This window comes from Astyanax mexicanus, chromosome 3, assembly GCF_023375975.1.
Source record: "Astyanax mexicanus isolate ESR-SI-001 chromosome 3, AstMex3_surface, whole genome shotgun sequence".
In the NCBI taxonomy this organism is placed as follows: Eukaryota; Metazoa; Chordata; class Actinopteri; order Characiformes; family Acestrorhamphidae; genus Astyanax; species Astyanax mexicanus.
In genome coordinates this window covers 26,882,252-26,902,195 of record NC_064410.1, presented here as the reverse complement: position 1 = coordinate 26,902,195, position 19,944 = coordinate 26,882,252, and the positions used below count along the sequence as shown (strand labels likewise).

General features: G+C 39.6%; 1 protein-coding gene across 2 annotated transcripts; it reads right to left on the bottom strand.

Annotated features, from left to right (window-relative positions):
* Positions 1-527: 527 nt before the first annotated feature.
* Positions 528-8,139, bottom strand: pygo2 (pygopus homolog 2 (Drosophila)). Of its 2 annotated transcripts, none has more exons than XM_015607362.3 (3): positions 8,039-8,139; positions 4,814-4,863; positions 528-3,564 (listed from the first exon to the last, which is right to left on the bottom strand). In XM_015607362.3, exons 2-3 carry the CDS (start codon positions 4,853-4,855, stop codon positions 1,927-1,929), a joined length of 1,680 nt encoding a protein of 559 aa, XP_015462848.2. In that variant the 5' UTR covers positions 4,856-4,863; positions 8,039-8,139; the 3' UTR covers positions 528-1,926. The 2 variants fall into 2 exon arrangements, with proteins under 2 accessions (XP_015462848.2, XP_007230591.2); XM_007230529.4 differs by lacking the exon at positions 8,039-8,139 and adding an exon at positions 7,000-7,765.
* Positions 8,140-19,944: the final 11,805 nt, after the last annotated feature.

Below are 19,944 nucleotides of genomic sequence, written 5' to 3'. Positions count from 1 at the left end.
TATTGGTATGCGATTTTTAAATTCTCAATATCGTGTAAGGCAGCGCACTGTTTACTCAGAAACATCCTACTTCACAAAATATGTTTGACATTCATGGGAGAGAAAGGGATTGCATTAAATTCATCTTTAAATGCAACACTGAATTAAATGACCAGTACAGCTGACCTTACAGTCTAATATCCCCACTGAAAAAATGACTATTGGCCAGCTTTTGCTGGAAGCTGGTTTTAGATGGTCTAAAACATGCCCTTTACTGGTAAGCCAGCTGGTTAATAAGCACTTGAGCAGCATAACTCATGTTGCATTTGATTTTATTCATGCTAGTGATGCTACCCAAATTGTTTATTGACTGGTCTATCTTGATCAGGCAGGTCATACTTGTACACCAGCTTAACAATCAAACCTATGCTGGCTGAGAACTTAAGTGGTCAACTAGCTTTTTTTTTTTTTTGCAGGAATATCCATAATGCGCACATGTACATTAAGGTTTGTAACTCAAAGATAACGAGCATTTTTAATATCATGACTTGGTTAAGTGGGTTGTCAAACCCCAATTTAATTCAACAATAGAGTACAAATAAAAAACAACGCCAAGTTCACATACAAAAACATTTTGTTTTACTTCTTTATCAGATTTCTGCCCACCTCAAACATCACTGCACCATCTTGGCCAACAGAGGGCACTAGAGAAAGCACACTGGACAGCACGGACATCAGTACAAAAAAAAATTGCTAAGAAAAGGCAACTTGGACAGAAATATGGAATCAAGAAAATAGCAAACATCTTGCTCAATGACAGTAATACGAGCTGATATTTGAATTCATTCTGTTATATTTGGTCTACTTCATGGCCCAGATGGAGGCCTAAAAATAATTAACAAATAAAAAAAAACATTAAAACAGCTGACAAATTACTGCATTGGTTCACATGCATTTTCCAAAGACTATACACATCTGATATGATAATGATACCACTACTCCCTATGTAGCAAACCATCAACACTGAAATATCAGCGTTCAATTTTGTATAAAAAAAAAAATGGTAAATAGATGTATGTTAAGACATAAGACAAAATGGCAGTTCAGTGAAGAAAATAAATGACTGGAGTTTTTCTATCTACAGAACAACTCTTAAGTCCCAAGATGAACTGACAAAATCTGAATCTTTAAATGTTTGTAGTGTTCACACCATTTTGTCTAAGGTGAATGTGACTGAGGAGAGAGGTTTCCTTCAGAGATATTGAAATGGAAACCATAGAAAAGTGGAAATGTGGTTTTAGGGGGTCCTCACTGTAAACTAGATATTAGCCTGCCAGTGCCTAAGCATTTGTACCAGTCAGTTGTCAATTCTGTGAGGTAGTGAGTTGTTGTCAGTGCTTTGCTGGTAGATGAGCTAAGTTTTGGGGGAGTGGATGAGTGAGTGGGTGAGTTCAATTTGTCAAGTCAACTCAAGAGGCAGATGTTAAATCATTCTTTCAAGCATAATTTTCAAAAATATTTGTGTGTACCTTCATGGTCATTATCAATTTTAAGCAGTTAAAGGAAATCCATTTTTCCCTGAACTTTGGCCAAAAGTGTAGCAGTAACGATAGAGACAGCGGTACGCTATAAATACTGATCATAGAACTCTTGAAAATCTATGCTCAAACTTTGCCTGATCATCTAGGAATAGGGGCCCTAAAAGTGCTTGTGTGATTAATGAGAACACTAAACACAGGAAGTAACATCAAATTATGAGGCAGTCCGTATTGTCTGTTCACTTGGTTCACTTATCACCTTTTTCCCCAACATGTTCCTACCCTGTTCCATTTCGATAGCATACCTGCTCCTGTTTCTTTGTCTGAAGCACCTCAAAGAAAGAATCAATTTCATTCATTCGTTCATTCTCTCTTGTTTCTTTCCCTTCCCTCTTTCAGTTTCAGTCCTTTAGCCTTCATTTGCAGCAACCAGCTGTCCTAGGCTCTGTCGTACATACACTGCTTGAATCTCCTTGGACTTGAGGCACATATCACAAGCCCACACTGCGGCGCTCTCTCGGGTCAGCAGCCCATACGCCGGTTCGGTCAGGCCTGTGCAGTCTCTGTGGTACCAGCGTTGACATGAAGCTTCACACAGAATAGCCTCCTGGTCGTCGTGCACCTCGGACATGCAAAAGCCGCAAGGGAACACCATGCCCCCTCCTAACTTTGGGGGACCAGATCCTGGGCCGGCAGACGGAGGTGCTTGGCCAGTGGGAAGTGGAGACTGTGTGTTGGGTGTGGAGGTGGAGTTGGATGGAGGGTTGGGGTTGCTACCTGGAGTGTTGCCAGCACTGTTGTTGTTAAGGTTGTTCTGGTTGGAGTTGGGTGGTTGGTTGGGCATGGGGCCACCACCAGGTGCACTGTTCGGCTGATTGTAGGGTGTAGATCCTGGGGTAGAATTGGGTGGTGTTGGCTGCTGCTGACTGGATGGAGTGTTAGGAGCAGGACCACCTGCAGAATTAGGTGGAGGATGCTGGTTAGGTGGTACCTGTTGAGGCTGCGGACCATTGAGGGGACCGGTTGGAGAGGAATTAGGGTTGGGTGGTGGAGGAGCAGATGAGGACTGCCCAGGTGTGCCAGGAGTAGACTGCTGAACATCAGGGTGACCAGGGAACCCTCCTCCAGGCTGTGGGGGTCCAGAGGCTGGGGAAGGACCCGGTGTGGCATTGTTGGAAGGAGGGCCGGAGGGGTTGAGGCTAGGTGGCTGTTGAGGAGGACCTGGTGGACCACCACCTGGTCCACCGACAAAGTTCTTGCCTTCTTCACTGCCTGGAGTGCCAGGGCCAGGATAGGGACCATCCTGTGAGGGAGGAAACTGTCCTTGTGGTGGTAAACCTGGATGTCCACCAACCATGTTACCTGGTCCCATACCTCCTCCCATACCTCCCATCATATTCATCCCAGGCCCCATCCCACCCATGGGATTCATCGGGCCATGGGGAGGGCCACGAGGTCCTGGGCCCCCAGGCAATGGAGGGCTGTTGAACGGATGCCCTCCTTGTCCATGCTGAGGTTGCTGCATCCCAAAACGTGGATGAGGAGGACCACCACTTCCAGGACCGCCACCCATTCCACCAGGTGACAGCATAGGGTTAAAACCCTGGCCAGGGTGCATGGGAGGGCTGAAATTGGGCGGCATGTTAAATTGTGATGGCCCCCCTGGAGGGAAGCCTCCTCCGCCACCACCTCCTCCACCTCCGCCTCCAAATCCAGGCATCCCCCCAAATCCAAGTGGGTTATGCGGTCCTGCGTTGGGTGGTGGAGGAACAAAGGGGGGTCTTCTACCAGGCTGTCCCCCACCTGGTCCTCCAGGTCCACCCATAAAACCACCCATGCCTCCTCCCATTCTGGCAGGCCCACCATAACCACCACCTCCCCCACCAGCCCCTGGGCTCGGCAGAAAAGGCACATTTCCTGGACCACCGGCTCCACCGGCACGCGATGGAGGAACAAAGTCATCGTCAAATGGGTTGGAGGCCACTAGGTGGTCTACCATAGGAGTTGGGGGAGGCGCAAACTCAGAGAGGTGGGAGAACGTTGCCCCCTGCAAACACAACAGAAAGAGAAAAGGGCTGAATAGCATTACACTTTATTAATCTAATCTCATTTTCTGACAAACCCATGACTAGGAATTTGGTTCATTCACCAAAAACTAGGGATGTCACAGTATCACATTTTTATGATACCAATCCTATAGCCTTGATTATCTCCTGATCTGCTGACACTGAAATCAATCAGATACCATCTTACTCCCTCTCTTAAACCAAGCTGTTAGGCATGTAAGCTTAAAACATGTTGGCTTGGGTTCAACAGTTTGTTAGTGTAATAGATGACATGGATATAGGATTGGAAAGTTTTTTGACCAGAAAAAAAAAGTTAGAGAAATTTAACCTTTCTTTCTATTTATTGAAACATAAGAAAATTTGCAGTGACTGGGATATTTTTATTGGTTCTCTGCAGCTTCCACTCTAACTGCTTAAGTAAGTCAGTCAATCACATAGCATTCTATTGCCTTGGAGGTCCATTAATCTGTCATAAGCGCTGCAAAAAATACGTTGGATACAATATTTTGTCGATAATTAAGAATTCTGTAAATTTATTAGCAAGGTTTGAGCCTATTTTACATGTTTTAAAAATATTTCCACACTGGAGTACGCACTTATGTCTGCAGAGGTAAACATCCCAATAGATGTGGTAATAGCTTTAGTCTGCTCTGATTCTGATGTACAGGGCTGCTTAAACGCTGTGGCAAGAAGTTGTTGAGTCTTGACTCCCGGTTTAAACTGTGACACTAGGTTGATGGTGCATTAAGTGTTGTCATGCTCGTCTTTTGCCGCGGTCACATTGTTTCGTGTTTTGTCCACCATCTTTCCCTGCAATCATTGTGTTTTACAGTAAATCCAAAATGTTTGTGTTCATGTAATTTAAACTATGCAGGAGGCTTTTCAATTTCTCCCTCTACTCCAGCTGTAAGCATTTTCACTGCTAACAGCTTGGAACATGCTTCATTCACGTGTCACATGGTGTTTGCTCCATGATGAGATTTAGAAAATCATTCCTTTAACTACACAACAATTTCATGCCAATAATGAAGTAAATATATAAACGTTGAAAACAATCCATTTTGTTTTAAATGTTTATACCTACTTATTATCCATGGTCTTTAATCATAATGAATAATTTATTTTTTCTACCGATATTCAATACAGTGATTTAGCCACTATCACATCGATCCCAATATCCCAATAAATATTTGAAAAACATATAATGCATAAAACAAAAACACAATTCACCTGAGTGCTGGATTTCCTCTTCTTTTTCTCCGGGCTTTTCATCTGGGAACCTTAACAGAAGCAAAATTAGGAAAAGACAGAGAGAGATAGAAAACAAAAAAATTAAACGTTAGTGAATATTTTTAAATAATAGCATTTTCTGAGACTCAAGACTGTCTCCAAGAAAAACATGTAGGCCTGCGAGTTTTACTGTATTCACATTAAACTAACAAAGCGTGGACATTTGTGGGTGACCATACACCAGCCAGGGCCTAGTTTTACACAGCTGCTGTAACACCAATTATTAGTTAGCTACATTATTGGTTGCATCAACTTTATGGAACAGTTTCCCAAACAGGGATTGATTAAACCAAATGTGTACTACAAAGCTGTGAATTAAGATTTTCAGTTGTTCGGGAAACTCTTCCATACAGTTGAGATAAATTAACCCATATGACCCATAAAACATTTCAGGTCAAGGGATAAGAACCACTGCACTAGTGGAACAACAGTTACGTTTTGCAGTGAATAATACAGAGCCCCTATGGTGACAAAATGTAATAATGCATGGCCACAACTTATTAAAGGAGAAATCCAGTGTGGAATGAACTTGGGTTGATAACGAGTATGTTATTTGCCGACCTTCATTCTCCCACAGCATTCCAAAATTACAGCGCTTTTAGCTGATGCTTCCAACTGGCTCACAATGCTAGAGATAGAGGGCATAGCTCTGCCCATGCAAAGAGAGTCATTTTCCACCATTAACAAGCTTGAAGTAGCTCCACACTTCAATAGTAGAATTCTGAGGGCCCTGAAATTTAAAACAAGGCACTGAGAACTTTGTAAGTGCACAGGGAGTTTATTAAAAAAACACTGTTTATACACACAATACAGTACACTTCAGTTCTCTGCGCACTACCATCCTGAAATTAAGTTACGTTAAGTCGACTGACAAGCACGAACAAATAAAGTAGGCTAGGAGAACAAAACTTTATTTAGTGGAAATGCATTAATTCCACCTGTTGCTGAAAATATCTGGTTACCGTCTACATGAGAATGAAGAGCAGCAAACAACAAATGGCATAAACTTAGATCAAAAGGTTTTACTATTCAGTGATTCGTCAGTCGACAGCTCTGACACCTATAATAATCACAACTCTACTACTTTTTAACAGATTAGAGATTAATATAGGTGTATTATACACCTTCCATAGTACAAATAAATGCACTGGGGATGCGTGGATGACTCCTCCAATATTGCGTCCAGCTGCTATGGCAGGAGGCAGGCTATGGTCATGATCAGTACAGTAATGAAGGCACCGGAGCTCTAGCTAACACTACAGGTTGTAAACAGTGGTTTTAAAAAAATATTCTTATGCACTTTTAAAGTTATTATTGGCTCATTTTAAAGGCCTGAGCTCTCTGAAATCTGCCAATGAGGTGTGGAGCTACTTTGGTCACAAAACTACTGGATTTTGGAAAGCTGCAGGAGCGAGGAGGTGGGCTATTTAACAAAGGTTAGTACTCTTTATTATGTTTTACTACACCCAAAGTCTAATTTACACCGTTCTCCTTGAACTTCTTAATTTACTGGAATTTGTTGAAGTAAAACTATGTTTTGTAGCTAAAGTACTGTTTACAAGTAGCCTATTCTTTACATCCAATTATTCTATTTTTCAACTGTTAAAACCGACTATAGTGTGAGCTGCCACTAAAGCTTTAAGTTTATGCTGAAACCTCTTGAAACTACAGAGGAAAATAACCTAGCTAGATAACCTAACACGTATCCGACAATCAGTCAGTGTTAAAAACGTGTGTACGCTAAAAAACGAGATTACAAACAAGCGACAGTCCCGCACCAAACACGGCAGTAGCCAACATTAGACCCGGGTGAGAGGCTTTAATGCGGATTGCAAGTAGGAAAAAACAACAAAAAACAAAACAAAAGAAGAGTTCAATACAGAGTGTATAGGACTGAGTGGACACACGAAGGCGCGGGTACAGCCCAGTGCACAGACAGGGAACGCCAGGCTCACATAGTAGTTAAATACAGCTACCCAGAGAGAAAGAGACAGATCCCACGAGAAAACAGGGCCACCGTACATACAGGGAACGTGCGGACAAGGAAAGGCAGATTTTTTTTTGCAGCGAGGAGCTGTGGATTCCGCTTGTGGACACAGAGATGCGCTTGATGGACGTTTGCCTACCTTTGCCTCGTTTTCCTTGACCTTGTCCGGCCAGTAGTCTCCCCGATTCGGCTGCCATTAAAATGACTGTTGGCGCGGTGCCATGCCACCGTTCACATAAAGAGAGAGTGTACAAGTGACGAGAGCGTCCTTAGGGCAGAGAGACCAGCTAGTAACTTACTGACTAATCACGACAGGTCAGTAACGTTAGCTAAGGCGAGCTTAGTCTCAGTTGAATGAGAAGAGTTGAACCCCAACATGAGGCTAAATCCCATTGATTATTAACGTGAGCTAGTAACGGTACCAGGTCCCTGTCTTTGGTTCATTCATCTCTTCGGCATTATATGGCACTCCGTAAAGTTCCCAGATATGTACAGAAACACGAGAGCCCGCTAACCCTGAGAGCTACACATCTCGCCGGGGGAATAAAAACAGAGAGAAATCTGTTGAATTGACGAGACCCGCGCAAAAAGAAAAAAAATGAAGCCGAAATGAATGAATGTGCTCGCTCTCGGCCCCACACTCCACTCCCCCTCCTTCCTCTATGATCACTTACAGATGTGCTGCTGGGTTTAGCTGCACTGTTTTAGCTTTAGCTAGCATTAGCTGAGTTAGCTCTAGCTAAGCGATAGCAGGCTAGGTTAACTAGTGAACTGGCGCCAAGTTAGTTAGCTATTTAGCTTAGGCAGGTTAACACTGTATCCAGTGAAAGCGTTTAAATTGCCCTGAACACGCGAAGCAGCAGCAGCCCTGAGCACGGGAGAAACCCGTGTTTTATTCTATAAACTACAGACCACATTGTATAGTACAGTGTATAGCGTAACGCCAGCTCGCGCTAACCGCAGCCGAGCGCGGGGCTAGCACAGCGGCTAGCTAGCGGTTAGCTAGCTTAGCTAACGCTAACTAGCTCGGTTAGCTATAGCTAGCTCCTCAGGCTCCGGCCCCAAGCCAGCAGCACGTCGCTCCCGCTACCATTTACCATGAACTACACCGCCAGCTACATTATCTCATGTTTTTCAGGCCTCAAGAGACAAAAACATTCAATATCAAACAAACTTACAATTAAAATTTATCCTCAAACGCGAAAATGGCCATGACTACTGCGGCCTACAGTCGCTGCCGGACAAAGAGGGACCAGCCGGGATAGACGCCCACACTGGATGTCCGAAAAACAGGGGTGCGCGCGTGTTACACTTATTCCACTTTATAAACAACAAACAGGACACGCTGTATGTAACACGCTTTAATATAAACAGAGTACAGTAGTGTAATAATAAACTATAACATGGTACACTCCACTATACACCCTGGTTTTGGTTAATTGTGCACATGTTCACTTTTGGGAGGAACCCCCGCGCGTACTGTACAACTTGGTCTTGTCCAGACTAAACCATACCGAGCCGAGGGCCGCGGGTCATACCACTCTCATTTCAGGTACAGCAAACTTAACCCATTAGAGCCCAGACATATTTCTGAATGTTGATAACCTACCAAAATTAAAGTTTAATCAGCTAATTTCAATTAGCAGCTCATTCATGTTTTTTCTTACTGTGGACAAATGACTGTAAACATTTTTTACGTTTTTAAAGTTAAATTTGCTGATGTAACATAAATGAAACAGAAAAATTAGCCTAATATTTTTTTTCTAGAAATAATATATATTTCTAAATCATTATATGAATCGGATTACATTTTAATAAAATGGTTAAATTGTTGGAGTGGTTGAAACAGACTTGTAGAAGCAGAAAATCCACACATTAAAAAGGAGTACTGCTCCCATCCTCTGTCCTCCTGTGACCACTTTTCCCCTGCAAATAGGAGTTGTACAGTCTGATGGCATAAAGGACAAAGTTTTGAATCTGTTAATTCTGCACTTGAGAAGGAGCAGTCAGTCACTGATCAGGCGACTGCTGCTGACTGTGTGCAGAAGATGACTGGCATCCTCCATAATTTTCAGTAGTTTGCCCATAGTTGTCTTCTCTGTCATTATCACCAGAGTCCAGTTTCACTCCGATTATTAAGCCAGCCCGCCTGATCAGTTTGTCCTGCCTGGATGTGTCCTTCTAAGATATGCGATAAACTCAGATTTTAGCTGAAATTTTTTTTTTCACCTTCAAGCACATACAAAAACATTACTTCCAACATGTGTAATGTGTGGAAATTAAGGGAAATAAAACTGACAGTTAAACATTTTTACTACTGACCCTTAAATATCCTAAACCTCACACATTTTGGATAAAGTGAAGGTTATAAATCATGTTCAACAGTAAAGCCTGTTAAACTCATTGCTTCACATCTCAATACTGCGGGCTTTATACTGGTCTGGCTCACACCTGCAATTTGGAGTGCTGCCATAAGGGTCTTGTCAATCTGTTCCAGAGAGTCCTATTCTACTGGCAGTAATTCTTGCGAGAGACTAGACAAGCTGTGTGTGTGTTGTGTGCCTTTTCACATCTTTGTCAGCAATAAATAAAACATAAAATAGCTGAATTCTAATTTATTAAGGTGTGACAAAAATAAAATAGAACATAAATAGAACATAAATAGGACATGCCTGCAAGTCTATTTCACCCAGTTTGACATGCAAAACAGTTTTGAATGATTTACATAAGGAGGCTGTTCTGTGCAATGCTGGTACGGCTTGGAAATGCACTAGCTTTCACATTCCACATTCTAAATTGTACACAACTATATGTAATGCAAGATTTATTCTCAAATACATTTAGCTGCTTTCTTAGATCATTTTTTTTCTAATTATCTGTCTTCATTACAATAACAACTGATTTTATGGTACCACAATATATAAAGACATGTTTTAGTTTAAAAAAAACAAACAGTTAATACAGCTTCAAAGACCACTGTAATTTCTGATTCAGTTTCTCTAATTTTGCTGTTTATAGGTATATGTTTGGGAAAATGAACATTGTTTTATTCTATAAACTACAGACCACATTTCTCCCAAATTCCAAATAAAAATATTGACATTTAGAGTATTTATTTGCAGAAAATGAGAAATGGCTGAAATAACAAAAAAAAAGAGCTTTTCAGACCTCAAAAAATGTAAAGAAAACAAGTTCATGCAAGTTTAATGCATCTTGGCATGTTCTCCTCCACCAGTCTTACACACTGCTTTAGGGTATTTTTACTCCACTCCTGGTGCAAAAATGCAAGCAGTTCAGTTTGGTTTGGTGACTTGTGGTCATCTATCTTCCTCTTGATTCCACACGTTTTTAATTAGGTAAAAGTGCTCTCTTATTTTTTATATTTTGTATATTGGATCAGAATATATTGTCATACATTTCCAAGTACCTCCAAAAGCAGCTGCTATGTTGCCCGTTTTTGTAATCATTTTTCCTGATCAAAGCAGTTTGCCTACTGAGACACCCCATTGACACCCCTATTGGCATCCCATCGAACTCTAAGTTAATTATTCAGTTATTATTAATTCCTAATGCAGAAACTAGTTGTGCAGAATTCTATGATAGGGCCTGTGAAACTGATTATGAAACATTATTAGAATGTAGTTTTGATAGTAAAGAACTGAGGTGTGAGATTACATACAGTGTCTATCAGGTTAAGCACTTAGAACAAAAAACTAAAGTTATGAAAATGATATATGATATAATCATTACTATTTGCATACATGCAACCATTTATCTAAGGCTGCTGTGGTTTGAGAACCAATTTGCCGCGATTCACAAACAAGTCTCTGGTGCCCTCTGGTGGCTGATCTGTCTCATTGCATTGCAAAAGTGTGAAAATATACAGTACCAGTGAAAGGTTTGGACACATTTTCAAATTCAGTGTTTTTTTTATTTATTTATTTAATTTATTTTCTACAAATGAATATTAAAGACATGAAAACAATTAAGGGACACGTGGAGGCATGTAGTACACACAAAAAAGTGTTTGTCCTCCACAATCTCCTGATCTAAACCCAACTGAGATGTTAATTTGAGGTGATTTGGGATGAGCTGGAGCTTTACAGCCTGAAGGAAAAGCAGCAACTATTGTTCAGCACCTCCAGGAACTACTTCAAGACCCCAAAAAACTATTCCAGGTGACTCTCCCTAATGAAGACACCGAGATGTGTGCAAAGCTAAAATGTCAACAAAGATAAACGTGGTGCTTAGAAGAATCTAAAGTATAAAACATATTCTGGTTTGTTCAACAATTTTGTTCACAAAATAATTTTGAATGTGTTGCTCTATAGCTTCAATGTCTTCAGTATTAAATTTAGAAAGAAATGCATTTGACCAATTTCTTTGACTGTCAGTAAAAAAAAACACAAAATCTGAATTGTATTATGGACCAGAGAGAGTCTTCTTAACAACTGAGCACAAAAAAAAATGACTACTGTATTTATTATAATATAATATTATAATATTATAAAACTACCGGACTGTAAGGCACACCGTATTGTAAGGCATATTTTCATACATAAGGCACATTTTAAGCGAAAATACTAAAGAAAAATAAGTGTCGCCATGTTTTCCTTTTTTGGGGGGACTAAGTAAACAAACAAACAAAAAAAAATATTCTACACAATCTACTCCTGAAAACTGTTTATTTGAGTGAGTAAAGTGCTTCCATTTATTTACAGTATGCTTAGATCTGCAATATTGTAGCACGATTAGCAGCAGCACTAGCCTGCTGTTTCTAGCAGCGTTAGCCACGGGTAGCAGCAGCGCTAGCCAAGGTTAACAGCAGGGCTAGCCACGGTTAGCAGCAGCGCTAGCCACCGTTAGCAGCAGCATTAGCCAAGGTTAGTAGCAGCACTAGCTACGGTTAGCAGCAGCGCTAGCCACGGTTAGTAGCAGCACTATTCACGGTTAGCAGCAGCGCTAGCCCAGGTTAGTAGCAGCGCTAGCCACGGTTAGCAGCAGCGCTAGCCACGGTTAGTAGCAGCGCTAGCCGCGGTTAGCAGCAGCATTAGCCACGGTTAGCAGGAGCGCTAGCCAAGGTTAGTAGCAACGCTAGCCATGGTTAGCAGCAGCACTAGCCATGGTTAGCAGCAGTGCTAGGCACAGTTAGCAGCAGCGCTAGCCAAGGTTAGTAGCAGCGCTAGCCACGGTTAGCAGCAGCATTAGCCACGGTTAGCAGCAGCACTAGCCACGGTTAGCAGCAGCGCTAGCCAAGGTTAGTAGCAGCACTAGCCACGGTTAGCAGCAGCGTTAGCCATGGTTAGCAGCAGCGCTAGCCAATGTCAGTAGCAGGGCTAACATGCAGGCTGCAGTCTGATATACATATTCATGCCTATACAGGTTCAACAATAGACAGGGATGCTCACAATATGCAAATCAGCCAATCAAAATACTGCTCCCCCAGTGACATTCAACCATCTGCATCTCACCGTTATCAGAGGCACACTGCTCAGCCCAATCAGTTCTCCTCTTTGCTTTTTAGTTAGCCTTTAATAGCTTCTTCTTGAAGGACATCGGCCATTTTGTTTTCCAGGTTCAGGGTGTGTCCGAAAAACAGGGTTGGGATTGCAACACGGATTCATATGCAATTAGTTGGTAAATGGTTTCACATTGCCCAACTAGTTAATTGTAATACAACACAATGGGTTGCTAACTTCATCTTTCATCATAACCCACAGATCCTTTTAACACACACTGCACTGTTTGGAAATCACCAAGATTGCCAAAAGGTGCTAATCTCTCACTGTACTGTTCAAATAAACGGGACACACCTGTGCAAGGACAGACTCAAACTCCTGCTTTAATTTTTTTAAGGGTTTATAGATTAGCTGTAAGAGTCTGTCCTTCATTTATGTTATGGCCTGTGAAAACAGCCACTAAGCACAATACTCCAAGAAGATATTGATTTGTGACAGATATTTATTAGAAAACCAAATATACAATCCCACAGTCATTAAAATGACAAGATAGAAATATAAAGATTAAAAAATCAAGATATAACAATAAAATCTACATAAGAATGAGGAAGACAAACATCATTGTTTGTGTATAACCTTTCAGTGTGATAGCATGACTAAATATGGTGGAAAGGAAATAATGTGGAGCTCATCAGGAATTACTGACAAAAGGAAACAGAAAAAAATTAAAGAATATTTAATCAAATCATGGTTCTGAAGCTGCCTAAATCAAAAACCAGTTGAAAACCTAATGGCTGTTTCTGACAGGGACTGAAATAAAAAAAGATGGATGTTTTTGAGTTTTGACAGTACTGTGAATTTTAAGCTAATACATTGTTTGTGGTCCATAGATGAATTCCTCTCTCTCATAATTAATTAACTTGCATCAGTTTCAACATATTTACGTTTAAAGTAGTTACCAGAACATCACTTTCATAGGAGTTACTTGAATATTTGTTATTAAAAAAATGTAGAATTTACTGTGATGATTAGTGTAGCTATGTAGCTAGTATCATATTCAGATGATTATCTGAGGGACGGACAGACTTGATGTTATGCCTCTCTTCAGTCCCATAGTATTTTTTTTCCCAGCAACCAGATATCCTTTCAGAATTTAATACATTGAGTACTGAGACCACAGGGTAAGATGACATTAGCCTGGGCCTTTTTTGGCAATAGGTTATAGACAGTAGTTATATGAATGGTAGTATATGATGCTGCAAAGCCATTTCTTTCTCAAAGATCTTAAAAACCTTGTTAAAAAGAATTTTAGCTATCAGAGTCATTATGATTAATATTCTCACCTTAAAAAAATAGACAGTACTTAAGATTTACCTCAGTAGTCAAAAACAGTAATCTATTATAAATTACTATTATTTATTACTTTATTTTACTTTACAAAACATTACTGTACTTTATTGTCCAGGAAACACATTTTTAGCCTACACAACAGAGGTGTCAACATGTCATTCAAACAGCAACACAAGATAAACATATCCTCTCCCGTAGAGTATGTGATAATTCTGTGTGATAAATAATTTATGTTGAACATTGTTTTGTTTCACATCCCAAACCTGATGGCAATATTTCAAACTCTGGTAACATCATATAATCTGAAGAGGCAAAAACAGCAGCCACTGAATAAAATGTTTATGAATGTAAAGCTCACAGAGCTGTTCCTGGATCAAAATCAAGTCTGACCTTTGCAGGTAAGGTTGGTCCTCTTGCTTGTTTTACTTGTGCAACCTGAAGATCTTTATCCATCCGTTTCATATTCACAATTAAAGTTGCATAGTTAGCTGTCACAGGTATCATACACATATATCACATTACATATTAACAACTATAGGCATGGATACTCTATACCAGGGTGCCCAGACTTGCCAAGAGTAGTGATTCTAAAATTCAAATACTTGTTCAAATAAATAAGGTGTTTTTTTATTGAGTTTTTAAAATACAGATTTTAGAATACTGCACTATTAAAATTCGTTCAAAAAAATACTTTAAAAGGAAAACTATATATTTATATATAAAAAAATGTTTGCTTTATTAATGGGTGGGGTTAGGGTACCATTGGTCCGCAAGTCACAAATGTGCTTTAAAAGCAGAACAAAAATGTACAAATGTCCTCATGGAGAAACATTTTCAAAAACAAGAAATGCAATTCTTACTAGCCCATAAAAGCCCAGACCCAGTTTAAAATATTTATTTGATTTATTTGATTATCACAGTCATAAAAAACACAAATGAGCTTTTAAATGAATAGTTGCATTCATCCTGTGATAATAGGGTCACAAAATTTAAAAAAATATTTTAGGGTTAAAACAGCATGTGACACGAGACATGCACAGCAAATTATGTTTTCACTTGTGCCACATCATTGTGTTCTAGAAATGAAGTCAGAACTAGAAATATGTTTAAAACACAAAATTCTGACTATTTTTATGATTTTATTGAAAGGTCTTAACAAGAATCTGAGCTATTTAAAGGGCCTGTTACACATACTGTATGTGGGCTATTTGGGGTTAAGTCAGTACATGTAATAAGTTACATTAAAAAATACAAAATGTTATTTTTACACCATTACAAGCTTAAAGTAGCTTCACACTTTATTGGTAGAATTCTGAGGGTCCTAAAATTTAAAACGAGGCACTGAGAAAATTGTAAGTGCACAGGTAGTTTATTAAAACACTAATTATATACAGATACAGTACCTTCAGGTAGACTGCCATCTTGAAATTAAGTCAAGATAAGTTGACTGGCAAGCATAATTGAATAGGTAGGATACCATAACAGATCAATAGCAAAATCAATTTATATTCTGCCATTTTTGCAATACTCCTGCAAATCCTGCTGCACCAACTCCAGTCCAAAACTAATTCATGTGACCTATAAGTGTCATGATGAGCACAGAATTGCAGACACGTGCAGATACTGATAAAAATATATGTTTATTATAAAAATAAACAGATGTAATACGTGGTTGATACAGAAAACAGTTAATCACCAGAAACCAGAGCAATGTAGACAAAACCATACCATAAACGAGAGACAGTCCAGAGTTCATACACGAGAGATCCAATGTCAGAGGTAATCCAAGAGGCAGTAGTGAAAACACAGTCCAGGTAATACACAAACAATCCAGTATCAGAGGCAAAGGCAATAATCGGCGTCGAGAAAACAAAGGCAAGGTCATACACAAGATAAACTGAGACAAGAGATAAGTAACGCTTTGTAATGAGGAGAACCTACAATACGCGGCGTGGGTGTTTGTGTGGAGTGCTCTTTTATAGTGCCAGTAATCAGTATTCAGGACTTCCTGGAGGAAGCAGGTGAGGTGTCACATGATCAGGTGAGTGCGTGATGTCAGCGGGTGGTGCATTCTGGGTAATGTAGTTGTTGACATGAGAACCTCCGTTAGAGCTGGGTGTGGAAGGGACAGAGGAGCTAACAGCACCAGACGTGACAATAAGCTGTAGTTTAATTTGTGCTCGTCATTCGACTTAATTTCAGGATGGCGGCACCCAGAGAATACCTCAAGCTAATGTGTGCATTTAATGAATGTTTTTAATAAACAACCTGTCCCCTTTTAAAGTTCTAAGTGCCTTGTTATAACGGTCAGGGTTATCAGATTTCAGTTAAATATGAAGCCATTTTAAGCTTGTTAATGGTGTAAAAATAGTTATTTATTTTCATGGGCAGAGCTATGCCCCTATAGATAACATTGTAAGCCTGTTGGGTGTATTGGCTAAAAGCTCTGTATTTCTAAATACTGGGAGGACATGTAAGTGGGCTAAGTTGTACTTGTTATCATGTTTTCTCCTTTAAGTTAAAACTGTCCAGCTGTCAAACATGGTGGTGGTAGTGTGGTCATCTGGTGCAAATTTGCTTCTTCAGAACCTGGAAGTCTTATCATTTTTGGTGGAACTGTAAATACCAATGTCTATCAGAAAATCTTGAAGGAAAATGTCCACCCATTATGTTTGTGACATAAAACCCAAGGGCAGTTGGGTTATGCAGCACGGGTCAATGTACAGTCCAATGTAGCCTATAGTTTGAGCCAAATTTCCTTCATATCTGCGTAAAAGACTTTTACATTTACAAACTACATTTTGTTTACACATGCTGTTTTTTTATTTCACCCTCTTATTTTACCTTGTTTAATGGAGAGAACTTTGATCTGTATGTGCACCTCTCAGATGTACTAGAGAGACCCAGAGAAAAAACATGATCCTCTGGGTCTCTCTAATACATTAGAGAGGTGCACATACAGATCACAGTTCTCTCCAACAGAACAGCTGTCAATCAGCCACTAGACATCCGTCACTCCTTATCATTAGTTATGAATTATCCCGATGATGTTACCCCATGTGAGTCTATCCCTGTCAGTCATAATTAACCATTTCTGCACACTTAATCCCTCATTAGGGCTAATTTTAGCTCTGGGACTGAGTGACTGTCTGCATTGTCTTGGGGTCAGATTAAATGTTAATCCGGCGATGCTGTCATGGCCAGGTTACGATCACAGTTAAAGGTTAGAGGATGGGGTGAAGGAGGCGATGGGGTTAATGACTGTTTGCAGATCAGATGTACACCCAGTATACGGGCCCCAAGGTTGAGGCTAAGGTTAGAGCCTGCGCCAGTACGTGATAGCCAGGGGACAAACATAGCCACTAAAACGGTAAAGCGCCGCCACCCGATCATTTCACTGGTATTAGAGACACTTAACGTGAAGGGAAAAAGGGAACTGACACCACGCCTCCCTGTTTCGCTCCGTCCGCTGAGATCCCTCTCCCTTTACCTTTCTCACTCCATCACTGTGATAGCTGAGTCCGATAAGCGGTCTCTTGTGACTGTCTTACCATGATCCAGTTCAGGTGTGGAGCTACATGCTGAGAGAGAGAGAGAGAGAGAGAGAGAGAGAGAGAGTACGCACCAGGCCTGAAACCTCAAACCAATCAATTTATATCAGCTCTGGCATCATTCTGATCTGATCCCTACTTAACAATAAACACGACATGTTCTCTTACCAGTATTGTTTGGTCAACACGGTTGAGTAGTAATGTACACTTCTAATGGTGTTATGTAAGCAGGATACATACAAACAGTAAATGTAATATGTTTAGTTACAATCATAAGAGTTAATAACTAGATTATCATTACATTTAAAAAATAGAGAAATTACAAGCAAAGGTTACATTACAGCCTGAACAAGGTCACTACTGTTACCATGTCTGTTTCTAATCAAGTGAAAGAGTATGTGCTGGTCAGATCCTGCTGCTGTTTATATTTGTTTATATTGTGACTTTTTATTTCTGTTATAACATTCATATATGTAGCTAGTTGAGTGTAACAGTGTCTCCTTATGGAGATTATATTACAATGTTACAGGTACATGCTTGAAAATGTAATCAGTCAGGACCTTGTTGGGTGATAGTAATTCCGAAGCATTTCCGTGTACTTCCCTGTGTTTTCCTAAATAATTAATTGACTTTACAAAAACGGTATAATGCAGTATGTTAATGTATGAAGTATTACATTAAAGAGGCACCGAGTGGTCCAGCGGTCTAAAGCGCTGCCACTATGAGCGGGAGGCCGCAGGTTCGAACCCCTGCTCATGCAGCTTTGCCATCAAGCTGCCAGCGCTTAGAGGGAGCAAAATTGGCCTTGCTCCCTCTGGGTGGGTAGATGGTGCTATCTCCCCTCATCACTCGTAGGGTGATGTCTGCAGCACAGGGCGTCTGTGAGCTGATGTACCGGAGCTGAGTCGCTGCACTTTTTTGAAGCGGTGGTTGTTCACATGTATCGGAGGAAGCATGTGTTAGGGTGTGTTGGGGCATTACAAGTGATAGGGAGAGTCCTAGTGAGTGGGTTGGGTAATTGGCTGTGCTAAAATGGGGAGGAAATGGGAAAAATTAGAAATAAAATTATATATAAAAAAAGTATTACATTCAAGAAAGTGTGATAACTTGTTAAACTATTGTTTTATGTCTCATTAAGTGTCTCTGTGGCATTCTGGGACAACTTAAAGATCACGACTGTCACTAGAACTGATCAAGTCAAAAAGTACAAGAATGGCAACATACAAATGTACAATGTACAAATGGCTAATTCCAAACATTTAGCAACAAACAGTAATGTTCAACTGACAGTTCTTTCTGCAATTGTATTTTATGGTTATGGATTTCAACCTGCAAAAGCATTGTCTGAAAAGGATTTTAAAACTTAAATATTAAAAAAAATATTTGTTACTAAGCTAATTAGTTGGATCAGGTGTCCTGGGAGCAGAAAAAGCACCAAAATTTGTAGGACAGATTGCCTCCAGGAGCAAGGTTGAGAAATACTGAGCTAGTGGGCTAACACCACAATAATAAACACTGGTTATGAGCTCCAAATGTCTACTTTGTCTAAAATGTGTATCACCCACTAGAGATGAAATTAATTATAAATGCAAGCTAACACCTTGCTAATACAGCCCTAATACAATATCGACCTAAAATAATCCTTTTTTTCAGGAAACACAAAAAACATATGACCATTGTTATGGCAATTGAATAAAAGATTAGCAATGGTTTAAAAGGATATTTTATTAGACAGTCATACAGTAGAATCAACCAGAAACAAACCTAATTTAAAAATAAACTTAGCTATTTTACTGACTAAAATGTATACTAAAAACTCAATAAAAATATATGCCTAAACAAATATTTAATATGTGTTGCCTATAGCCTTTATTCATAAGAAGTAAACATTATATTAGAGTAAAAAATCTCATCAGTTACCAACTGGGGACCATACCTGAATCGTGGAAATTAGCTCAGTAAAGGTAGCCACCATCTTGGAAAGCTGTTAAAATTGCCTTAAAAAGTCACTTTTTATTTTAATAAATTGTATTAAACTCTTGTCATAGGTCATTATCCCAACTTAAGGTGTAGGCAGCATCATGAGGAGATGATTTAGGTAAAAAAAAGTCTATGTTGCCAATTATTTTAGGAAGGTTAAGATATTAAATCCTTTAAAAGCATCAAGCAGATAAGGTAACAAGTAATTATCTCACTCCTTTTCTTTTTGAAGTTTTATTATATGTATCTAATACACAATCACATAAATGTAGTTGACATGAATGTATGATAATAAACTGATCAATTTACAGTGATAAACACACAAGTTTACATGATACTAAAAAGTGTTTAGATAAAATGATGCATGAGTAATATGAGTAGGTTATAATTAGAGTCTTCAGACTAAAGTCTGAAGTGCTTAGTCTAATGCAGGTTCAAGTTTCTCTGGTGACAGATCAATTACATATATCCACACAAGCATTTAAGTATTAGCATTTAACACATCGTCTGTCTATAACCTGACAGAGCATAGGATTAGAGCTTTTAGAGTGGATGAATGACATTAGCTTTAGTTAAGTTGCATTTGAATATGTACATATGATAAACATATACACTCTATATAAGTACAGAGTACAAAGCTTGTCGCTGGGGCTGTACCTTATATTGAGAGGTACAAAAAAGTACCTTTCAGTGAAAGTTCTTTTTTGTACCCTTGTTTTTTGTGCCAATAAAGATTTTTATTAT

What these genes read in the sequence shown, in the direction of transcription:
- pygo2 (XM_007230529.4), bottom strand. Translation starts at nt 7,057, where the DNA reads ATGGCAGCCGAATCGGGGAGACTACTGGCCGGACAAGGTCAAGGAAAA. An exon ending in TCAAGGAAAACGAGGCAAAG is followed by an intron (nt 4,864 to 6,999) that starts GTAGGCAAACGT and finishes GCTTCTGTTAAG; the next exon opens with GTTCCCAGATGAAAAGCCCG. An exon ending in AGAGGAAATCCAGCACTCAG is followed by an intron (nt 3,565 to 4,813) that starts GTGAATTGTGTT and finishes TTGTGTTTGCAG; the next exon opens with GGGGCAACGTTCTCCCACCT.